The sequence below is a fragment of the Pseudophryne corroboree genome, chromosome 2, assembly GCF_028390025.1.
Source record: "Pseudophryne corroboree isolate aPseCor3 chromosome 2, aPseCor3.hap2, whole genome shotgun sequence".
In the NCBI taxonomy this organism is placed as follows: Eukaryota; Metazoa; Chordata; class Amphibia; order Anura; family Myobatrachidae; genus Pseudophryne; species Pseudophryne corroboree.
In genome coordinates this window covers 728,723,690-728,744,571 of record NC_086445.1, presented here as the reverse complement: position 1 = coordinate 728,744,571, position 20,882 = coordinate 728,723,690, and the positions used below count along the sequence as shown (strand labels likewise).

General features: G+C 44.0%; 1 protein-coding gene across 1 annotated transcript in view; it reads right to left on the bottom strand.

Annotated features, from left to right (window-relative positions):
• Nucleotides 1-3,179, bottom strand: part of MOV10 (Mov10 RNA helicase) — a 439,448-nt gene extending 436,269 nt beyond the window's left edge. Inside the window, exon 1 of the mRNA XM_063955381.1 lies at nucleotides 2,931-3,179. Coding sequence (XP_063811451.1) covers nucleotides 2,931-3,064 — 134 coding nt within the window. The 5' untranslated portion in view covers nucleotides 3,065-3,179. The remainder of the gene's footprint in view (nucleotides 1-2,930) is intronic.
• Nucleotides 3,180-20,882: the final 17,703 nt, after the last annotated feature.

The following is a 20,882-nucleotide window of genomic DNA, read 5'->3' as shown; positions in this document are numbered from 1 at the left end:
TCTACCTGTGCGGGGATGGGGAGGGGGGGGGGGAGAGCCAGACATGTGGGGCGGACTAGCCCTATGCTGGGCGTCCCCATGCATGTCTGTGAAACTAATCGTAGATGTGCTAAATTTAGCACATCCACGACCAGGTCTGAATTAGGCCCCTACTTACGTTGTGGCTTAAGATTGCTATATATATATATATATATATATATACAGATTGAGTATCCCTTATCCAAAATGCTTGGGACCAGCAGTATTTTGGATATCGGATTTTTTTGTATTTTGGAATAATTGCATACCATAATGAGATATCATGGCGATGGGACCCAAGTCTAAACACAGAATACATTTATGTTTCATATACACCTTATACACACAGTATGAAGGTAATTTTAGCCAATATTGTTAATAACTTTGGCCCTCATTCCGAGTTGTTCGCTCGCTAGCTGCTTTTAGCAGCATTGCACACGCTAGGCCGCCGCCCTCTGGGAGTGTATCTTAGCTTAGCAGAATAGTGAACGAAAGATTAGTAGAATTGCTACTAAATAATTCTTTGCAGTTTCTGAGTAGCTCCAGACCTACTCCTAGATTGCGATCAGCTCAGTCCGTTTAGTTCCTGGTTTGAGGTCACAAACACGCCCTGCGTTCGGCCAGCCACTCCCGTTTCTCCAGACACTCCCGCGTTTTTCCCTGACACGCCTGCGTTTTTTAGCACACTCCCGGAAAACGCTCAGTTACCACCCAGAAACGCCCCTTTCCTGTCAATCATTCACCGATCAGCAGTGCGACTGAAAAGCGTTGCACGAACACCAGCAAATCTACTAAGTTTTGTGTTAAATAACTTAGCGCATGCGCTCTGCGTACCATGCGCATTTAGCAGCAAATCGCAGCATAGCAAAAATCGGCAACGAGCGAACAACTCGGAATGACCACCTTTGTGCATTAAATAAAGTTTGTGTACATACACACAATTTATTTATGTTTCATATACACCTTATACATACAGCCTGAAGGTCATTTAATACAATATTTTTAATAACTTTGTGCATTAAACAAAGTTTGTGTACATTAACCATCAGAAAACAAAGGTTTCACTATCTCACTCTCACTCAAAAAAATCCGTATTTCGGAATATTCCGTATTTCGGAATATTTGGATATGGGATACTCAACCTGTATATATATATTTATTATAAACATATGTCCATATAGTGAATAGTGAGTAAAGCGCTTATATCGTTAATTTTATCCTGTTATTGGAATCAATAGATTTTGTCATATTCACGAAAATTCTAACTCATCAATACAAGGTGCACAGTGCTGTATTGTAAACATGCTGTTAATATGTCCCGTGGTGCTTGTAGGAAAGTGGAGGAAGGGTGCTTGACTTTTACTGTTAGCATTGGTCTCTGCGCTATGCTCGACCTCCAAATTATAGGCTGTCAGTACGGGAAGGGAGAGCGGCAGACCACATGCATAATGGACCCGGCGCTATGCTCGACCTCATGCAATCTCGTATAATGAAGTAAGCCGGAAAGAGGGGAGGGGTGATCAAATCCTCTCTTACCCTTCTCTTGGAAGCTGGCGTTCTCGTGATATAAGGAGGTGATGAAACAGCCTCTGAACATTGCAGGAAATTCAGACCTGATCGCTAGGCTGCGTTTTCGCACAGCGGGCGATCAGGTCTAAACTGCACATGCGTATGCACCGCAATGCGCAGGTGCGTTGCACGGGTACACAGCGGATCGCCGCTCAGCGATGGGTTTATGCGATTAATCCATTCGCACGGGCGATCGCAAGGAGATTGACAGGTAGAGGGCGTTTGTGGGTGTCAACTGACTGTTTTCAGGGAGTAATTGGAAAAACGCAGGAGTGTCCAAGCGTTTGCAGGGAGGGTTCCTGACGTCAATTCAGGTCCTGGACAGGCTGATGTGATTGCAGCAGCTGAGTAAGTCCTGGGCTACTCAGACTGCACAAGATCTGTTTGTACAGCTCTGCTACACATGCGATCGCACACTTGCACAGCTAAAATACACTCCCCTATGGGCGGCGACTATCTGATCGCAGCAATGCAAAAATCGCTTGCTAGCAATCAGGTCTGAATTAGCCCCATTGACAGAGAAACCAGTAAGGACTATTAACCTCCAGGAGTCCAGCATCTGTTACTTTGATCTGTCCTTTAAAGTACTGTGAGACCAAGCGTTATACCTACCATGCTGGGACTGCAGCGGCTGCATATCACAAGAACGCCAGCTCCTGACAGCAGGTCAATACTAACGTCAAAGTTAATAAATGTATTTGCGCTCTTTTGGGTGAATAGCTCTTTACCTATTTTATTTGCTATTAAATATGTCTGTTTCTCAAAAGAAGCTTTTTAAATATTGCCATAAATGCTATTTTACATTACTTAAGGAATGCAAATGATCATTTTATAATTGTTATACCGTTTTAAACATTACTGTACAGTATTAAACATAGCACTATATGGATAGTGTTTAGGCATTATAGTATGTGCCATGGAGGTGGAAGTCTATCAGGTGGCCCTAGGCCTCCAAACTTCTGCTATTGCATTTTTATTGTTGACGTTCCTGATGCACCAACAAAACCCATAAAACATTATTTGTGGAAAATAAAAACAATGAGGTAAAGTAAGGTAGAATTCCCCCTTTATGCCCCTGAGGTACATAAATGCCCCCTATTGTCTCGTGAGTAAAGGTCAATTGTAATGTTGGCACTTCATTCCCAAAGCAATAAAACAAAGAAAAAGCAAATATTGATTATCGAAGCCAGGTGCAGGCTGGGTAACAAAACATAACCAAAACTTTATGACTTTCCCAATATTCCAAGAAAATATTACTGACACATAAAACACTTCCAACTAGCTGTAATTTACTACTACTACTACTACTACTACTAATAATAATAATAATAATAATGTCTTACTGTGCTTTGAATTCAGCATATATAGTTCTCAGTTCTTCTTTACTGGTAATATTCATTCTGTCTGTTTCTTCAAGGTGTTGCAGGAATCGCTCTCCAGCATCCCGCAATCCTCTCATACCATATCCAGACGGCATTTTGTGCTTCCAGTTACTGTAGGTCAGGCCTCCCCAGCCAGGGCACCAGGCAATAGAGGTTTATGGCTGCTGCTGCTGCCGCTGCCGGGTGACGATGTGACATGTGAGGATAGGGACACCGCTTATATGCACACACACGAGGCGGGGCAGGGAGAGGTAACTCAGCCCTCACAGAGGAGAAATGAAACTGAAACCTAGCACGCGCTCAGTCAGCAGCAGCAGCATAATACAGATACACTGAAGCGTTACTATGTTACACTGACACCTGGTCATGATCCTATCCTTATTCCTACGTGGCATATTACAGAAACAAAACCAAAAGCTTGCTCTATTCGTGTATCCCAATTTAGCCATGACTGTTCCCGTTTCCGATTCAACCAGGTGGGCTAACATGGTAAACTGGAAAATATTAAAACCTACAAGTGGCTTGTTTTACAGTTAACTCTAAGGATGGGATGTACTAAGCACCATATTCGCGATGTGATACATCTCTGCATGTATTGGTTATATACCGACATTAGCAATTAAAAGTGCCGGCATGCACCTACATACCCTCCAACATTTTACACACAAAAATTGGTACAAATTCGGAAAAGGGGAGTGGTCACGGGGGGTAAAGGGGCGTGATCACGCCCCTTTTCCTATACTTTCAATGGAAGTTTGGAGAGCCAAAAATAGGTACAGACCATAAAAAAAGGTACTGTACCTATTAAAAAGGTACAGCTGGAGGGTATGCACCTACAGGGACAACTCTCCCGATAAGAGCTGTCCCTTGCGATAAAAGGACCGTCGGGTTTAGGACCCAGGACTCATTCGGTGCATATGCAGTTGGACATATGAGGGGTGCTGGGAGGGATCTGATTAGATCCTTCTCAAGGGGAAACGTGAAGCGAAGTCTATATGATTCTATTGGGCAGTGCCGTAACTAGGCATTTTAGCGCTGTGTGCAAGAAATGACATTGTCGCCTCCCCATGTAAGATAGGGGCAGTGCGCGCCGTAGGGGCGCGAAAAATATATAGGGGCGTGGCTACATGGGGAAGGGGCGTGGCCACAAAATAATAGCAATTCATACTACGGTGCACAGTAGTCTCCATTATTCAAATTATGCTGCACAGTAGCACCACTACACCAGGTAGAGCCCCTTTTATACATTACAGCTGACAGTGTCCCCCTTTTTACACATTACAGCAGACAGTCCCCCTTTTTACACATTACGGCAGACAGCGTCCCCTTTACACATTACGGCAGACAGCGTCCCCTTTTTACACATTACGGCAGACAGCGTCCCCTTTTTTACACATTACGGCAGACAGTGTCCCCTTTTTTACACATTATAGCAGACAGCGTCCCCTTTTTAACATTACGGCAGACAGCATCCCCGTTTTTACACATTACGGCAGACGGTGTCCCCCTTTATACACATTGCTGCAGACAGTCCCCCTTTTTACACATTGTGTCAGCCAGTCCCCCTTTTTACACATTACGGCAGCCAGTCCCCCTTTTTACACATTGCATCAGCCAGTCCCCCTTTTTACACATTGCGGCAGCCAGTCCCCATTTTTACACATTACGGCAGCCAGTCCCCATTTTTACACATTACGGCAGACGGTGTCCCCCTTTATACACATTACGGCAGCCAGTCCCCCTTTTTACACATTGTGTCAGCCAGTCCCCCTTTTTATACATTGCGGCAGCCAGTCCCCCTTTTTACACATTACGGCAGCCAGTCCCCCTTTTTACACATTGCGGCAGCCAGTCCCCCTTTTTACACATTACGGCAGCCAGTCCCCCTTTTTACACATTGCGGCAGCCAGTCCCCCTTTTTACACATTACGGCAGCCAGGCCCCCTTTTTACACATTATGGCAGATGGTGTCCCCCTGAGAGAGAGAGAGAGAGAGCGAGAGAGAGAGACATACCATCTCCCAGCTGGCAGTCAGGCTCCTTGTGCAGCTCCCTCGGTGCAGACATCGGAGAAGGAGGAGGAAGGAAGGGGACTGGAGCGGCAGCAGCGCTATTTCATTGGAAGTAAGCGCCGCTGCAGCAGCCCCCTCTCCTTCCGTATTGGCTGCCCGGCGCTGCTGTGGATGCTGGGATGGAGAAACCGCATCCCAGCATCCACAGCAGCGCCGGGCAGCCAATACGGAAGGAGAGGGGGCTGCTGCAGCGGCGCTTACTACCAATGAAATAGCGCTGCTGCGGCTCCAGTCCCCCTCCCTCCTCCTCCTTCTCCGCTGCCCGGCGCTGTAGCTCTCCTCCCCAGTGCGGTGGCGGTGCACGGCGCAGACTTCAGAGGCGGCATGTAATGAGTCAATTTGACTCATTACATGCCGCTGCCCGTGCGCCCTCAGGGCAACTGCGCTGTGTGCCAAGCCCACTTGGCACACACGTAGTTACGGCCCTGCTATTGGGTAACGCCAACATTTGGTGCATCCCTCCCTCAAAAAGAAATTAAGGGCAGCAGTGGTAAACTGAGCAAGGTAAAAAGAACAAAAAGGCGTACAAAAAAACAACAACACAGGTTATGGTCCCCACTAATCTGTGTTCAAGATCCACGAGGAGGGCAGTTTCTGCAGTCCAAATTAAACAAACATACAATTATTGCAGGGAGCAAGATAGTAGATGCATCACCATTTGTGAATTGCCACTGAAAAAAGATATCTCCCAGATTGACCAAGAGGTTCCCTACCATCTGGCAGAGCATTCAAGTCTCCTGAAGCTGCATGGCATCTGACCGGTTCTGACAATTTCCCAAGTAAAGTGGGCAGTCCAGGTGGCAGATGAAATGTTCTGTGTTGAATCGCGACATCGTAGCACCACCTCCTGCTTTACAATGCTGGTAATCTCTGCATTGCGTAGCAGGGGTGTGGCCAAAATAATGCAATCACGCGACAACGCCTTTGCTCCACCCACCTATACCATGTCATGGGCCAGATTAAGGGCCACATGGGCCTGGAGCTAAACATTTTCAAGGGCCTATACTGAGAAGGGGAGTAGCTGTGACCAGTGCTGTGTGAATGTGGTCAGAGCCATGTGGGCATGTACACCATTTACATGTTGATCCACACTGTCTCCCTAAATGCAGAAACATAGAAAAATTGCATAATTTTGTGAGAAAACTACAAAAAAATGAGTGTAATACTTTATGATTGTTATTTGCAGATGTGCAGCTGGTCATTATCCTGCTGCCAGGTTGATGGACCTACTGTTATGTGGAGGCCTGGGGTTGCAACTTAATTCACCCCATTGTTAATCTGGCCCTGTGTATTATTTATATGTATATATATATATATATATATATACACACACACACAGATCAGAGGGAGCTAATTGTAGTAAAATAGTTCTAAATCTTACCTACAATTCCATAAAAATACTCTAAAACATTAATTTAAAACATTTATTCACAGAGTCAATAAAAACTCATTCATTTCATGAAATTTACACAGATAGATGACTTAATCAGATGTATATTTCACAGACGGACATTCAGTCCAGATGCATTTTCTTGTAGTCATATATTCAGTATGCACCAATCATATGGATCAGAAGAAGAACCCAATGCGTTTCGTCCCGTAGGACTTCCTCAGGTTTACTAGAATAATGAAAATACATCAGCTAAAAATATTGAATGTACAAACAATTCATACAGTATAATGAATAATCACTTAAAGCCATACATACCAATTGGTTAGATACAACGTGATTAGGGTAGACTTGAAAAAGTGAATACATCACTGATTATAATGATTCAGATGAATCTAAAAAAGCCAGTGAATAAATGTATCATATTGAATCGTGCCAGCGTGGAAGAGCAGAAAAAAGAGGAAAGGTGGTGGTACGGAATAAATAATACATACCGAGTCAACCAACTCTAGACGATATCTTTTAGTAGATTGAGGTCTTATAATTAGACCAGTGATCTATAACAGACCTAGAGTAAGAAGTATATATTTATAGGTGAAACCCTCCTTAATAAGACTCCACCAGTGTATAGTGAAACAAAAAATACATACCAGTACGTGGTGCAAAAAAGGCAACACTGGATATTTAATAGCTGGCGCCCGATCTTCAAAAGGTTTAAGAAGGTAATGCGCCTAAGAAATTTTAAATGTGTCTAAATAAGTTATTCCTATAAGTGGTCAATCAAAATTTAAAAAACTACGGGAAGAAACGTGTTGGGTTCTTCTTCTGATCCATATGATTGGTGCATACTGAATATATGACTACAAGAAAATGTACCTGGACTGAATGTCCGTCTGTGAAATATACATCTGATTAAGTCATCTATCTCTGTAAATTTCATGAAATTAATGAGTTTTTATTGACTCTGTGAATACATTTTTAAATGAATGGATTAAAGTATTTTTATGGAATTGTAGGTAAGATTTAGTACTAACTTACTACTATTAGCGCTCTCTGATCTGTATTGTGTGTATTGTTTTGAATCTTGGCTAACAGCAGGTTCATCTAGAGGAGCTGCTTGTTGATACTCCTGAGCGCAATTGGGTACCATTTTTTATATATATATATATATATATATAATTCCATAGAAGTGTCCGCACTCACTTCCCATATGTCATCGCCATGGGGTGCTCCTCATGATAACCCCAAAAAGGTTTCACATATACCAGGTGTGTTGGAGAATCCAACAGAGGGCACTCACCAGTCCATAAAGATTATAAAGGTTTTTATTGATACATCATAATCACCAGTAGTGTGTCGACGTTTCGACCCATAGGGCCTTTCTCAAGACAGTCAGAGAAGACATCCAAACAGCATGCCAGTTACACACATACTGACACTGCCTGCCGGGTCCCCTTATATAGCACATCAATACCAATCAATAATGTAATAAGCCCAAACAAGACACAAGCAGTGTAATTCAAACCCCCTATTCTGCATATAGTATAACATCTGAACTCACAGAACAACACAGGAGTCATAATACATGCTGCCGGACTGGATATAATCATCACAATTCAGCGATTTAAGACAGCTGGGGACGCTGTGCCACGCGCCCGGAGCTACCGGAAGTACGTCAAACGTGTCACGCGTTACCATAGCTACGGAAGTCAAGTCATTTGCGTCTGCAGTAACCATAGCAGCGCGGCGCATATTTAATGGTGTGCTAACCGCGCACCAAAACGTGTCATATGTGTCACCCGTAGTCAAGGTAACACCAACAAGTTATGGAGCGCAAAACCCGGAAGCGCTGAGGAACAAGTATGCGTTCCACCAGCGCTCCAAGCTGCGCTAAACAATGGCTAGACTCCAACAAGCCCAAAGTCAGCAATGTATCACACTGCAACCCAAATGTTAGATAGTAAGACAGACACGAACTACCCACTAAACCCATATAAACGACTCTATTTATATCATGGACGCCCGGTATGGTATATCAAAATATTAGTCAGACATACAGTATACATAATATGTCAGCGGCTAATTAATAAGAATATATGGTCATTAGTTAACATTATAAAAGTTGATCATCTATATATGTTAAACCAATACCGCATTAGCACCACATCAGTGGTTTAAGGTAGTATCAAACTACATCAATAGGAAAATGAAATACAGAAACAGGGTTATAACACTACTAATGGGCTGTAGATATAAATATAGACAATATATTAAAGTTTGTCAGCTCGTCATCATATACGTCGTATCAATCATCATATCAATCCCAAACTCCCTCGGTGAGATCCCACCGATCGGATATAGGGATTGAATGTAAGACACATCAATCTAATAACATAGCAGGCAACCAAAGATGATGCTATAGAAGAGGACCCGGCAGAAGCAATACACCCAATAATACCCCCAACATAAAATCTCAATGTATGGTGATCAATATCACCTACACAGAAAGTAGCAACATTAAAAAGAAACAATAATATAACCAATGACCCTGTGCCTCTGGGAAAAAAGGGTCTGTTATTGACCCATATTCAATACTAGTTAATGAATAAATATACTGAGTGGGTTATTTTCATTAAGACCGCGCGGAGTTATAGTGTCCAGTCTATGGATCCACCTTGCCTCACACTTCTTCAAAGTCAGATTACGATCTCCACCCCGCTGGGGTTCAGGAATGTGGTCAATGACCATACAACGTAATGAAGCTACTTGATGATTAGCAAGAAGGAAATGCTTGGCAACTGATTTATCGGTACCACCTGATTCAATGGCCTGTCGGATGGAATATCTATGGTTTGCCATCCTATCCCTGAAGGATCTCTTGGTCAACCCTGTATAATAGAGTCCACAATGACAGATGATTATATAAACCACAAAGGCACTGGTACACGTGAGATTATGTTTGATGGATATTCTAGTGCCATCGTTTATATGGGTTTAGTGGGTAGTTCGTGTCTGTCTTACTATCTAACATTTGGGTTGCAGTGTGATACATTGCTGACTTTGGGCTTGTTGGAGTCTAGCCATTGTTTAGCGCAGCTTGGAGCGCTGGTGGAACGCATACTGGTTCCTCAGCGCTTCCGGGTTTTGCGCTCAATAACTTGTTGGTGTTACCTTGACTACGGGTGACACATATGACATGTTCTGGTGCGCGGTTAGCACACCATTAAATGTGCGCCGCGCTGCTATGGTTACTGCAGACGTGAATGACTTGACTTCCGTAGCTATAGTAACGCGTGACACGTTTGACGTACTTCCGGTAGCTCCCGGCGCGCGGCACAGCGTCCCCAGCTGTCTTAAATCGCTGAATTGTGATGATTATATCCAGTCCGGCAGCATGTATTATGACTCCTGTGTTGTTCTGTGAGTTCAGATGTTATACTATATGCAGAATAGGGGGTTTGAATTACACTGCTTGTGTCTTGTTTGGGCTTATTACATTATTGATTGGTATTGATGTGCTATACAGGCCCGGCGACAGGGGGGGTCAAAGGGGACTCCCGTCCCGGGCCCCATAGATGTGAGGGGCCCCAAGGTCCAGCGGCGGCAGCATGTCAGATTTAAATAATTATATAAATCGCAGCATCGCACAAGCCGCAGGCCGCCTGCTGTTTATTTAAAAGGAATCAGTAACTGCCTTTTTTTTTCCTCCCCCCCCCCCCCCTGGCCCTGTTGTTACCCCTCAGTGCCCCCAGCCCAGCCCCCAGGTCATCTGTCACTTAGCCAGTGTCCCTGTGCAGTGCAATGATGTTGCACTAGTCACACAGGACACTGCGTCTGGACCGTCCCTCCTCTCTGAGTCCCCCCCGCCCACCCTGTCTCTGCTGTGAGGAGCGCGAGCGGCAAAGCAGGAGCAGGAATGCAGGAGTGCTGGCAGCTTGTTGCTGCATGGACGTCACTGACACTCGGAGCCTGGATGATTAGCAGCGCCGGCGGCTGTGTGTTGCTGGTAAGTCAAGTGTGTGCACTGCCAGCATGCTCGGCTCTCCAGCAGGATGATGTAGTGCCTGCACTATGATGTAATGCTCTGGAATACACCTTATTTGCACTAAAAAAATCCATGCAGTGCCATCTGGTTCTTATGTTGCTAGTGATTGACATGCAAGTCACCCCAGGGAACCCATTTATTCCTGTATCTATCAAGGAAAGCACCCTGGTTGTTAATGTTGGAAAGTAAGTGCCATATATATACATATAGATAGATATAGTGTGTCATATATATTAATATAACACAGTGTGTGTGTGTGTGTGTGTGTGTGTGTGTGTGTGTGTGTGTGTGTATATATATATATATATATATATACACATACACACACTTTTTTTTAAAGACACCCTCTGGTTTAAGAGTGGGTGACCATGGGGGGTTGAGGGGGCCCCAGAAATATCAGTGTACCGGACCTCAAATTTTCTGTTGCCGGCCCTGGTGCTATATAAGGGGACCCGGCAGGCAGTGTCAGTATGTGTGTAACTGGCATGCTGTTTGGATGTCTTCTCTGACTGTCTTGAGAAAGGCCCTACGGGTCGAAACGTCGACACACTACTGGTGATTATGATGTATCAATAAAAACCTTTATAATCTTTATGGACTGGTGAGTGCCCTCTGTTGGATTCTCCAACACACCTGGTATATATATATATATATAGACACACACACACACACACAAAATCAATAAGGGGTGTACTCACAAGGCTTTGCAATGATCAGCAGGATTTATTTATATTGCAGCCATTAATCCAACATTAATGTTTTGGTCTTTTCTCAAAAAAGTGGTGTTGGATTAAAAGGTGTAATATGAATAATTCCTGCACCTCTTATTGTGTATTTGGTGTGTGAATGATTAGGCCCTATGGGGGGGTTACCCCAGCAATTGTACAGAGTGATCTGAGTGTGGACCTAATGGCTCTATCTATCTATCTATCTATCTATCTATCTATCTATCTATATATATATATTGGAATAAAGCATAATGGAAAAGGCGATCATAGTGCAGACTGTTTATTCAATTTAAAAATAGTAACAGGTCCACGGACAAATTGTATAGGACATGTACCAAATAGCACACGCTGTGGGCTGGTTACCACATGGTTCAAAAAGATTCCACTGGCACAAACTGCATACCCGCTGGCAGCCACCCGGGACCACACGCCGTGCCGCCAGCTATGGTGTAGCCGTGACTCGTCGGGAAACCTCTCTGGATCAGACAGTGGGAGCAGCTGCACAGGTGGACACAGTGCATCAGACAGGCCACGCTCCAACGCGTTTCGTATCACACTTCGTCAGTAGGCTGGCCTGTTTGACGGTGAGCTCATGTTTTATGTCCCTGGGCTGTGTGTGCGCATCAGCCCACACTGCTCAATTAGTGGCAAGCACAGCTGAGCCCTATTATGGCTCCAGGTAAAAATGTTTAAGACATGCCAATAAAGCACTTTTTTTTTTTTTTTTACGTAGCAATAGGACATTCTTAACACTTTTTAGCCTAATAGCAGCAACTTTTAACTTTAAAAACCCATACATGGATCACAAACAGTACAGAAAAGTAAACATTTCATAACATATACACAAAACACATGACATACAATGCAATATAAAGTATATCTATTAAAAAGAGTCAGCGGTGACGTCACCGACCCGGCAATATGTCGGGTCGGGCCGCTGATGTAAAAGGGTAATTCCCGGGAATGACCAGAGCCTGTAAATGTGTAAAAGGGGTATTACTTGTATGCAGCTAGCAGGAGAACTTTCTCTTTAGCATTTCTCTCAGTTAATCACAGCTAGATCCCTTGGTACATTTAGGGATTTAGGAGTCACTATTTCAAGTGACTTGAAGGCAGGAAAGCAATGCAACAAAGCAATGAGAAAGGCAAGTCAAATGCTTGGTTGCATAGGGAGAGGAATCAGTAGTAGGAAAAAAGAAGTGATAATGCGACTGTATAGGTCATTGGTACGGCCCCATCTGGAATACTGTGTCCAGTTCTGGAGACCATATCTCCAGAAGGATATAAATACATTAGAGAGTGTACAAAGAAGGGCAACTAAAATGGTGCATGGCCTACATCACAAAATGTACCCGGAAAGGCTAAAAGATCTTAACATGTATAGTTTGGAGGAGAGAAGGGAAAGGGGGGACATGATAGAAACTTTCAAATATATCAAGGGTCTTAACAAAGTTCAGGAGGGAAACATTCTTCAAAGGAAGAGAAATATTAGAACTCGAGGACAGACACTGAAACTGGATGGGGGGGGAGGTTCAGGGGAAATTTAAGGAAAAATTACTTCACAGAAAGGGTAGTGGATAAGTGGAATAGTCTCCCATCAGAGGTGGTAGAGGCTAAGACTGTAGAGCAATTTAAACATGCTTGGGATAGGCATATGAATATCCGTACAAAGAATTAAGGTTCAAAAAGAGTTGAAATTACCTAAAGGATAAAAAAAAAGGGGCAGACTAGATCGGCCAAGTGGTTCTTATCTGCCGTCAAATTCTATGTTTCTATGTTACATGTTGCTTAAAGCAACAGTAACCATTTTTCATTATATCACTTAAGATTGTTTCCAGCTATTTTGTTACCTACTGCACATATTTGTAACAGTGTTGCTGATATTGCTCAACACTGCTAGCAAACACAGAGAAACTGATCTTTATCATTCTGGCCTCAAATGTGTCAATAATATAAACTATATGTCCCGAGTAACAGCTATCACAATCAAGGGGAATAGAGAGACTATCAGGTAGCTAGATTAGGCATAAAGGTACTAGTAATAATAAAGAGTAAAATAATGGAGACAGATAAAAACAACAAAGAACGGACAGAGGAGTTTATCAATGACTACCAAATCGTGTCTTGATAATTCGGCAGCACAGAGATAAGAATTTTCTTTATATTTTTCTCTACCCCTATATTCTCATATAGGAGTACTAGAAGCAAGGGGAGAATGATTGTCCAATTATTTTACCCTACCACGCTTATCTCTGTCTGATGAACGGGGTGATCTCATATGTTTCATTTAACCCCTTAGGAATCAGAGTGTCTAGAGACAGGATCCAGACAGTTTCTCGTCTCAGCAATTGTTCCTCTCTGTTTCCTCCGTCCTTATTTTGAGCAACATGTTCAATCCCCATAAACTTCAATAGACTAGGGTCAGCATTATGGCATTCTGTAAAGTGTCGGGGACACTATGATTTAGAACCCGTTTTTTTATGTTCTGGGTATGCTCTAAAATTCTAATCTTCAAGACTTTTGGTTTTGCCCACGTATCTTAGTCCACATGGGCAACTCAATAAATATATGCAAAAAGGCAGTGCCGTAACTAGGCATTTTAGCGCTGTGTGCAAGAAACGACATTGGCACCCCCCCCCCCCATGCAAGATAGGGGCAGTGCGCGGCGTAGGCGCGCAAAAAATATATAGGGGCGTGGCTTCATGGGGAAGGGGCGTGACCACAAAATAATAGCAATTCATACTACGGTGCACAGTAGTCTCCATTATTCAAATTACGCTGCACAGTAGCGCCACTACACCAGGTAGAGCCCCTTTTATACATTACAGCAGACAGCGTCCCCCTTTTTACACATTACAGCAGACAGTCCCCCTTTTTACACATTGCGGCAGCCAGTCCCCCTTTTTACACATTGCGGCAGCCAGGCCCCCTTTTTACACATTGCGGCAGCCAGGACCCCTTTTTACACATTGCGGCAGCCAGTCCCCCTTTTTACACATTGCAGCAGCCAGGCCCCCTTTTTACACATTGCGGCAGCCAGTCCCCCTTTTTACACATTGCAGCAGCCAGGCCCCCTTTTTACACATTGCGGCAACCAGGACCCCTTTTTACACATTGCGGCAGCCAGGACCCCTTTTTACACATTGCGGCAGCCAGTCCCCCTTTTTACACATTGCGGCAGCCAGGCCCCCTTTTTACACATTGCAGCAGCCAGGACCCCTTTTTACACATTATGGCAGACGGTGTCCCCCAGAGAGAGAGAGAGAGAAAGAAAGAGAGAGGGATATACTTACCTTCTCCCCGCTGACAGGCTCCTCGTGCTGGCATCTCCCTTTGTGCAGGCATCGGACAAGGAGGAGGAGGGAGGGGGACTGGAGCCGCAGCACTGCATCCCAGCATCCACAGCAGCGCCGGGCAGCCTATACGGAAGGAGAGGGGGATGCTGCAGCAGTGCTTACTACCAATGAAATAGCGCTGCTGCGGCTCCAGTCCCCCTCACTCCTCCTCCTTCTCAGCTGCCTCCGGCGCTTCTCTCTCCTCCAGCGCGGCTGCGGCGCGCGGCGCAGACTTCAGAGGCGGCATGTAATGAGTCAATTTGACTCATTACATGCCGCTGGCCGTGCGCCCGCACACACGTAGTTACGGCCCTGCAAAAAGGTGTATTACAGTTAATAAAAGACCTGATGTTATTGGGAAAACTCTGCTTATTATTTCCAGAAAACGCCTTTTTTTCCCAGTTTCTGCATTAGTACATACCTTACATTTCCCACAACTAAAAAAGCCTTTTAGACCATCCAGGAATTTTTTTCCATATTTCCATGAACCTTTTTTAGTTTGATCTTAGAGATCATGGATTTGATGGTTTTAGCCTTTTTATAAATGATCTCTGGTTTGCTAGTAAATTCAGGTCCCAGGACTGGGTCTAGCTGGAGGATATGTCAATTTTTTGGGACTATCTTTTCCAGCTTTTTAATAGAGATACTTTATATTGCATTGTATGTCATGTGTTTTGTGTGTATGTTATGAAATGTTTACTAGTATTTGCTATGTACTGTTTGTGATCCACGTATGGGTTTTCAATTTAAAAGTTGCTGCTATTAGGCTAAAAAGTGTTATAAATGTCCTATTGCTACATTTAAAAAAGAAAAGTGCTTTATTGGCATTCAGTGTCACGACACACTTCACCCACTCTGTTCATTCCCCTTCATCCCCTGGATCCGGTCCAGGACCTTTTTTTCCCACCATACACAATCTCAGTCCTTCACATTACAGCTTCATCACCCACACTCCACATAGCTTGCCCTCCACCACTTCCCTTCATACACATCACTCCCTTATTCTTATTCTCAACACCCTTCCTGCTTTTATTCACAAACATCTCCCTTCTCCACTTTCCTATTTTTTCATTTTCCATTCCTCAGCCCCCTTCGGTCATGCCCTACATACATTTCCCACAGTACTGATGGCATTTCATCTAGCCACCATACATTTATTGTTCCAGTGTTCTTTCATACAGTCCAGCCCATCAAGGTCAGCGCCCCAGCCAGTCACATTCCGTCCGGTCCCCGCTGTGTTTCAACCAGTATATAGAGTTCCCCTCACTAGTTTCCACTGTCTCAACCTTTCTTTTCCTGTCACTTTGTTTTTCCAGGGCCGGTGCGGGTGTTCGAGAACGCGACACGGGTTGCTATGGCGACCGCGTCACAAACCCGACATCGCGTCACTTCCTGGAGACGCCGGAAGTTCCCCGGCGGTTCTCGAGGCGGAAGACGCCCGGCGGTCCTCGAGGCTGACGGCGCCCGGCCCTGTTCACGTCTTGGTGTGGGATTCCCCTGGGGGCTATAAAGGTAAGAGGGTTTTTGTGTACACACTGTTCACGCCTTGACAAAGGGGTCTCAGGACCCCGAAACGTTGGTTCTTTATGTGACCATTGTGATGTTATTTTGCCCATAATACACGTTTGCTGATTCATTTCAATGGAGTGCCGCTGCTCTTTCTTTACTGTTCCATATATATATATATATATTTACATGGTTACAATTTACACAGTAAGCAGTTATTACAAACTAATTCATTACAGACATGGCCAGCATACAATTACCATCTCTCTCAATGCACTTTATGCACTAATCGCTCCAGTTCTTCCATCTTTAGCTCTGCCTCAACACCAGCTAACAGCAGCAGAACATCACCAACACACCATCTCGCTCAGGACCCAGGAGAGTAACAGAACAGGAAACTCTTCTGTGTGGGATCAGCTATACACTGAGTCTGTTGGTGGTGTACAAATCTCTTGTTATTGGTCTAGGGGAGGAAACTTTCTCATTCATGATGAGTCATTGGTCAGTGTGAGGGCTTTTGTTCAAGGTTGCTGGTCTCTGGTTTCCTGTCCATCACATGCTCCTTTGAAAATCCTTTTGTTCCAGTAAAAGTGACTTCATATTCCTATATTTAATCATATCTACTCATGGCAATGTGCTACAACCTAATCACAGGCATCAAATGAATCCACACATTCATCTGGTTACTTTGACACCAAGCACGAAATGTCCATCTTGCTCCACTCCAACAATACACATACATGACGTTATATTTCATTATATAATTTGAAACCTTATGATACATTTATGTGCTGTATGAAATATGTGTTGGATATATCTTTGTGGCATGTCTGTGTAAATGCATATGTTACTATATATTGCTGTGCTCACTGCGCATATTTGCAAGCATAGCGGCTTATAATGTGTGGGGTTTGTATGTTCTCTCTATGTAATATTTTTTACTTCGACAATACATATCCGTAGAAACGGCACTGGAGACTCTCATGTAGCGAAACAGCTTGTATTGTAAGGTAGATGTTTCAGAGCTCACGCCCCATCCTCAATACCACATATAGTCACAACACCAAAGACAAACAGACATTTAAATACCTATAAGGTACACGCCATTCTCACCGCCACACACCCGGGTCCCACTTCCCATATGATTCTCTGCCATAAGTTATATAAGAAACATAATATTGGATCCGCTACGGCTTTCTCTGGATAAGTGTATTTATGTTGCATAGTATTCTTATGTTTTTGCTTTTGTCCCTCAGCGCTCACCGCCGCTGCTGCTTCAGGTTGCTATGCCAACACCCCCAGGAACCCAGTGCTGTGCGTCTACGTCACTGAGAACAGGAAACCGGAAGTGCGGCCCCGGTTTCGGCGGCGTTGTGGGAGGCTGAGAGAATCACTGTCTTTTGGAGAGGTAAAAAGGTATGTTTTTTGTCTGTATTGTCTTCTGCTTTAACCTGTAGCTTGAGGATGGAGTAAAATCTGAAACTTTGCTGCTGGACCAGGGTGTCTCGTGTTTCATTTGAGCCCGCTATGAGTGCCGCTGTCTGCCCATTATATATATATATATATATATTGTACACTCCTGTATAAATCACACACATTGTCTGGTGGTACGTCATACGTGTTGTTCAATAGGTTAAAGGCCCCTATCCACTAGTGCGATATGGCCACTTTTCTTCTGATTCCGAGTTTTTGGATTGAGGGATTGGATGAAAAGGGTCACATTGCATGTCATTTTACACCGACCCCAATCCGAGATGCGTTGCCGTGCTCCTTAGATCGCAGATTGCCATGGCTGCCATGATTATTTATTGCAATGGGGGGTAAAAAGCTGCACATCGGAATGCATTTGTACACCTGCGATCCTATCGCAGACGATAACTTGGAGGAGTTACTTGACTGGTACCTGGACACACCCATCCACATGCCCAGCAGCAGCGGATGCGATATATCGGATGTAAAAAAAACCCCACTCAAGTTGAAAATTAGAATCGCAGGGCTCCCGGGAAGCTGCTGGGAAGTTCGGGGGTTAATCGGATCAAACTTTTAGTTTAGACGTCTAAGTAATGGATGGGGTTCTTTAGGAAGCTGGTAGTAGGTGGCTTATTTAATAACTAGTGGCTGAAGACACATGTCCAGGAACTGTGAGATGGGCCAAAACAGTGAGTTTCTGTCAGAAATAATAGGTCTGCCTGGTGGATTGTTCAATCATCTATGTATTTTTGGTGTTGGAAAGAGTATAGGATCCACTGGAAAGTCCTGGTCAGGGGCCTTATAGATTTTATCAAATATGGTCCGTCTAGTTTTTGCCTGTAGAAGGATTAGATCCAGTTTCTTCTTATAGACTACTGTCAGATCCGAACCCAGGCATTCATATGTTCTTTCATCTCCTAATTGACTCTGGATTTCATTCACATAATCATCAAGATTTTGGATCACAATTCCGCCCCCTCTATCAGAGGGGCAGAAATCACGTCACGGTATCCTGCCAGATATTTTTATGCTTTACGTTTATCACGGGATAAATTATGATGTTGTATGGTCGAGGCATTATTGTATTTGGTAACTGACTCATCCAGTAGCCAGGAAATATTTTTACTATAACTGCTGGTGGACTAAGGACCAAAATTGGAAGTGGACCTCTTAGACCAAAAGTCCATAGTTGTAAAGAGACGTTTTTGTCTTATTGAATTGAAAATATTCTTGAAAACGTAGTTTTTGGGAAAATCAGTACAAATCCACCTTCCATGTTAGGTCATAATGAAGGTTGGTGGGGGGAAAGGACAATTCTTTATTAAGGACTAAGGACCAGATTTATCAAGTCCTGGAGAGTGATAAATTGCACGGTGATAAAGTACTAACCAATCAGCTCCTGTCATTTTTCAAACACAGTCTGTATCATGGCAGTGAGGAGCTGATTGCCTAGTACTTTATCACTATGCAATTTATCACTCTCCAAGGCTTGATAAATCTGGGCCTATGGTTTCTTCTTTGAATCTTGACCTCTGCTCCCTCTTGTTCTGGTGTCCTCTTGTCTTGGAGTCTGTGATGGTTTCTGTTGCTACCCCTAAAGGGATGATACTGTTAACTTGGGAGTCTTCAGAGTCTTGGACAGCAAATTCGCTATTACTGTTTGATGAGACAGGTGTTCGAGTAACGCCTTCTCTATATTTTCACCAACCAGATGATGTCACCGACCTCTGGCGCCGGGTTAGCGGCACTATCCATAAGTAATCCTAGAATAGAAGGTTTAAGGTAAAAGGCATCAGAGAAAACACGGAGATGACAGTAGGAAAGAAAAGAGGAAGAAAAAGGAGAATAGTGCTCACTACTAAAACTATGCTTAAGAATATATTGTATGACATAATAAACTTTTACATCCTGAATGAAAATTGCTTTCCACATAAATTACATCTTAGACATCTTTCTAAGATGTAATTTATGTGCAAAGCAATTTTTCATTTGGGCCCACAAAGTTTATTTTCCACCAATCTCTGAGTCCCGCTGTTTTTTTGCTTTCTTATGCTTGCATTGTGACTGAAGGCACTGGAGCAGTTTGAAAAATGAGAAAGGAGCTGATTGGCTGGTACTTTATCACTGTGCAGTTTCTTCAAGGCTTGATAAATCTGGGTCTATATTTGCAAAGTAACCAACATTTGCATTCTGAGTTTTGTGATTCATATTGGAATAGTTTTTTCCCCCCAGCAAATGCATTAGCCACTTGCCTGGCATGGTCGCATCTGGCCTGGCATGGTCGCATCAGATGCGACCATGCTGGCAAGTGCTCTATCTCACCTGGTCGCACAGGATGCGACCAGTCAGATAGAGAGTGTTAGCAGCGGCAGGGAAGAGAAACTTCCCTCCGCTGCTGCTGTCAGAGGGTCCGGAAGGTCCTTTTGCCTCCCTGCACTCTCGCCGTGTCTGCCGTGCTGCCAATCACTGCTGATCGGTCAGCATGGCAGGATCCCCCCCCTCCAGCGGCTGCAGACAATGGCAGCCGCTGGGGAGAGTAAATAAACCCTCCCAAGCCACCCCCTGACCCCCCCTGCATACCTGCAGGCTGTCCCGGCTTTCAAATTGAAAGCTGCGATAGTCGCGATGTTCCCGATTTTCCGATGGTGGCGATGTTCCCGATCGATGTTTCAATATTTGAAAAAAACAATTTACAAAAATCCCCAAAAATATTTTTTTCCCTTTTTTTTTTTTTTACTAAAATAATTCGGGATAGGGTTAAAGTCATGTTCTTCACCTAATTCACTCATAAAAAACCCCGACAATTTCAGAGCGGTTTCCGGCGAAATAAATCGTTAGTTAAGTGGTTAAGGGGCAGAGACCTACCTGCTACGTTCCCGCTATATTGTGCTACCAATAAACATGTATTGGACAAAAATCGGTCAAAGCTTTATTTTTCCAATTACATGATCACAGGATGAGGAAACACTAGGCATGGCTGCCATAAATTCTCCAGTTCCTAAAGCATAGTTCGACCTGTCACGTAGACCTCTTTAGCTTATCATATATGTGCTACAACCAGAAAATTCTCCAAGCTTAAAGCAGGGTGTGGCGTGTAGGCACGGGTGTGGTATTGAAGTCGACAAGACTTAGGTCGACAGAATCTAGGTCGACCACTATTGGTCACCAGTAACTATGTCGACAGGGTCTCTAGGTCGACATGGTCTAGGTCGACAGGTCAAAAGGTCGACATGAGTTTTTTAATCTTTTTTGGTGACGTTTTCATCGTACAGTAGCCCTCATTCCGAGTTGTTCGCTCGTTATTTTTCTTCGCATCGGTGCGATTAGTCGCAAACTGCGCATGTGCAACGTTCGCAGTGCACCTGCGC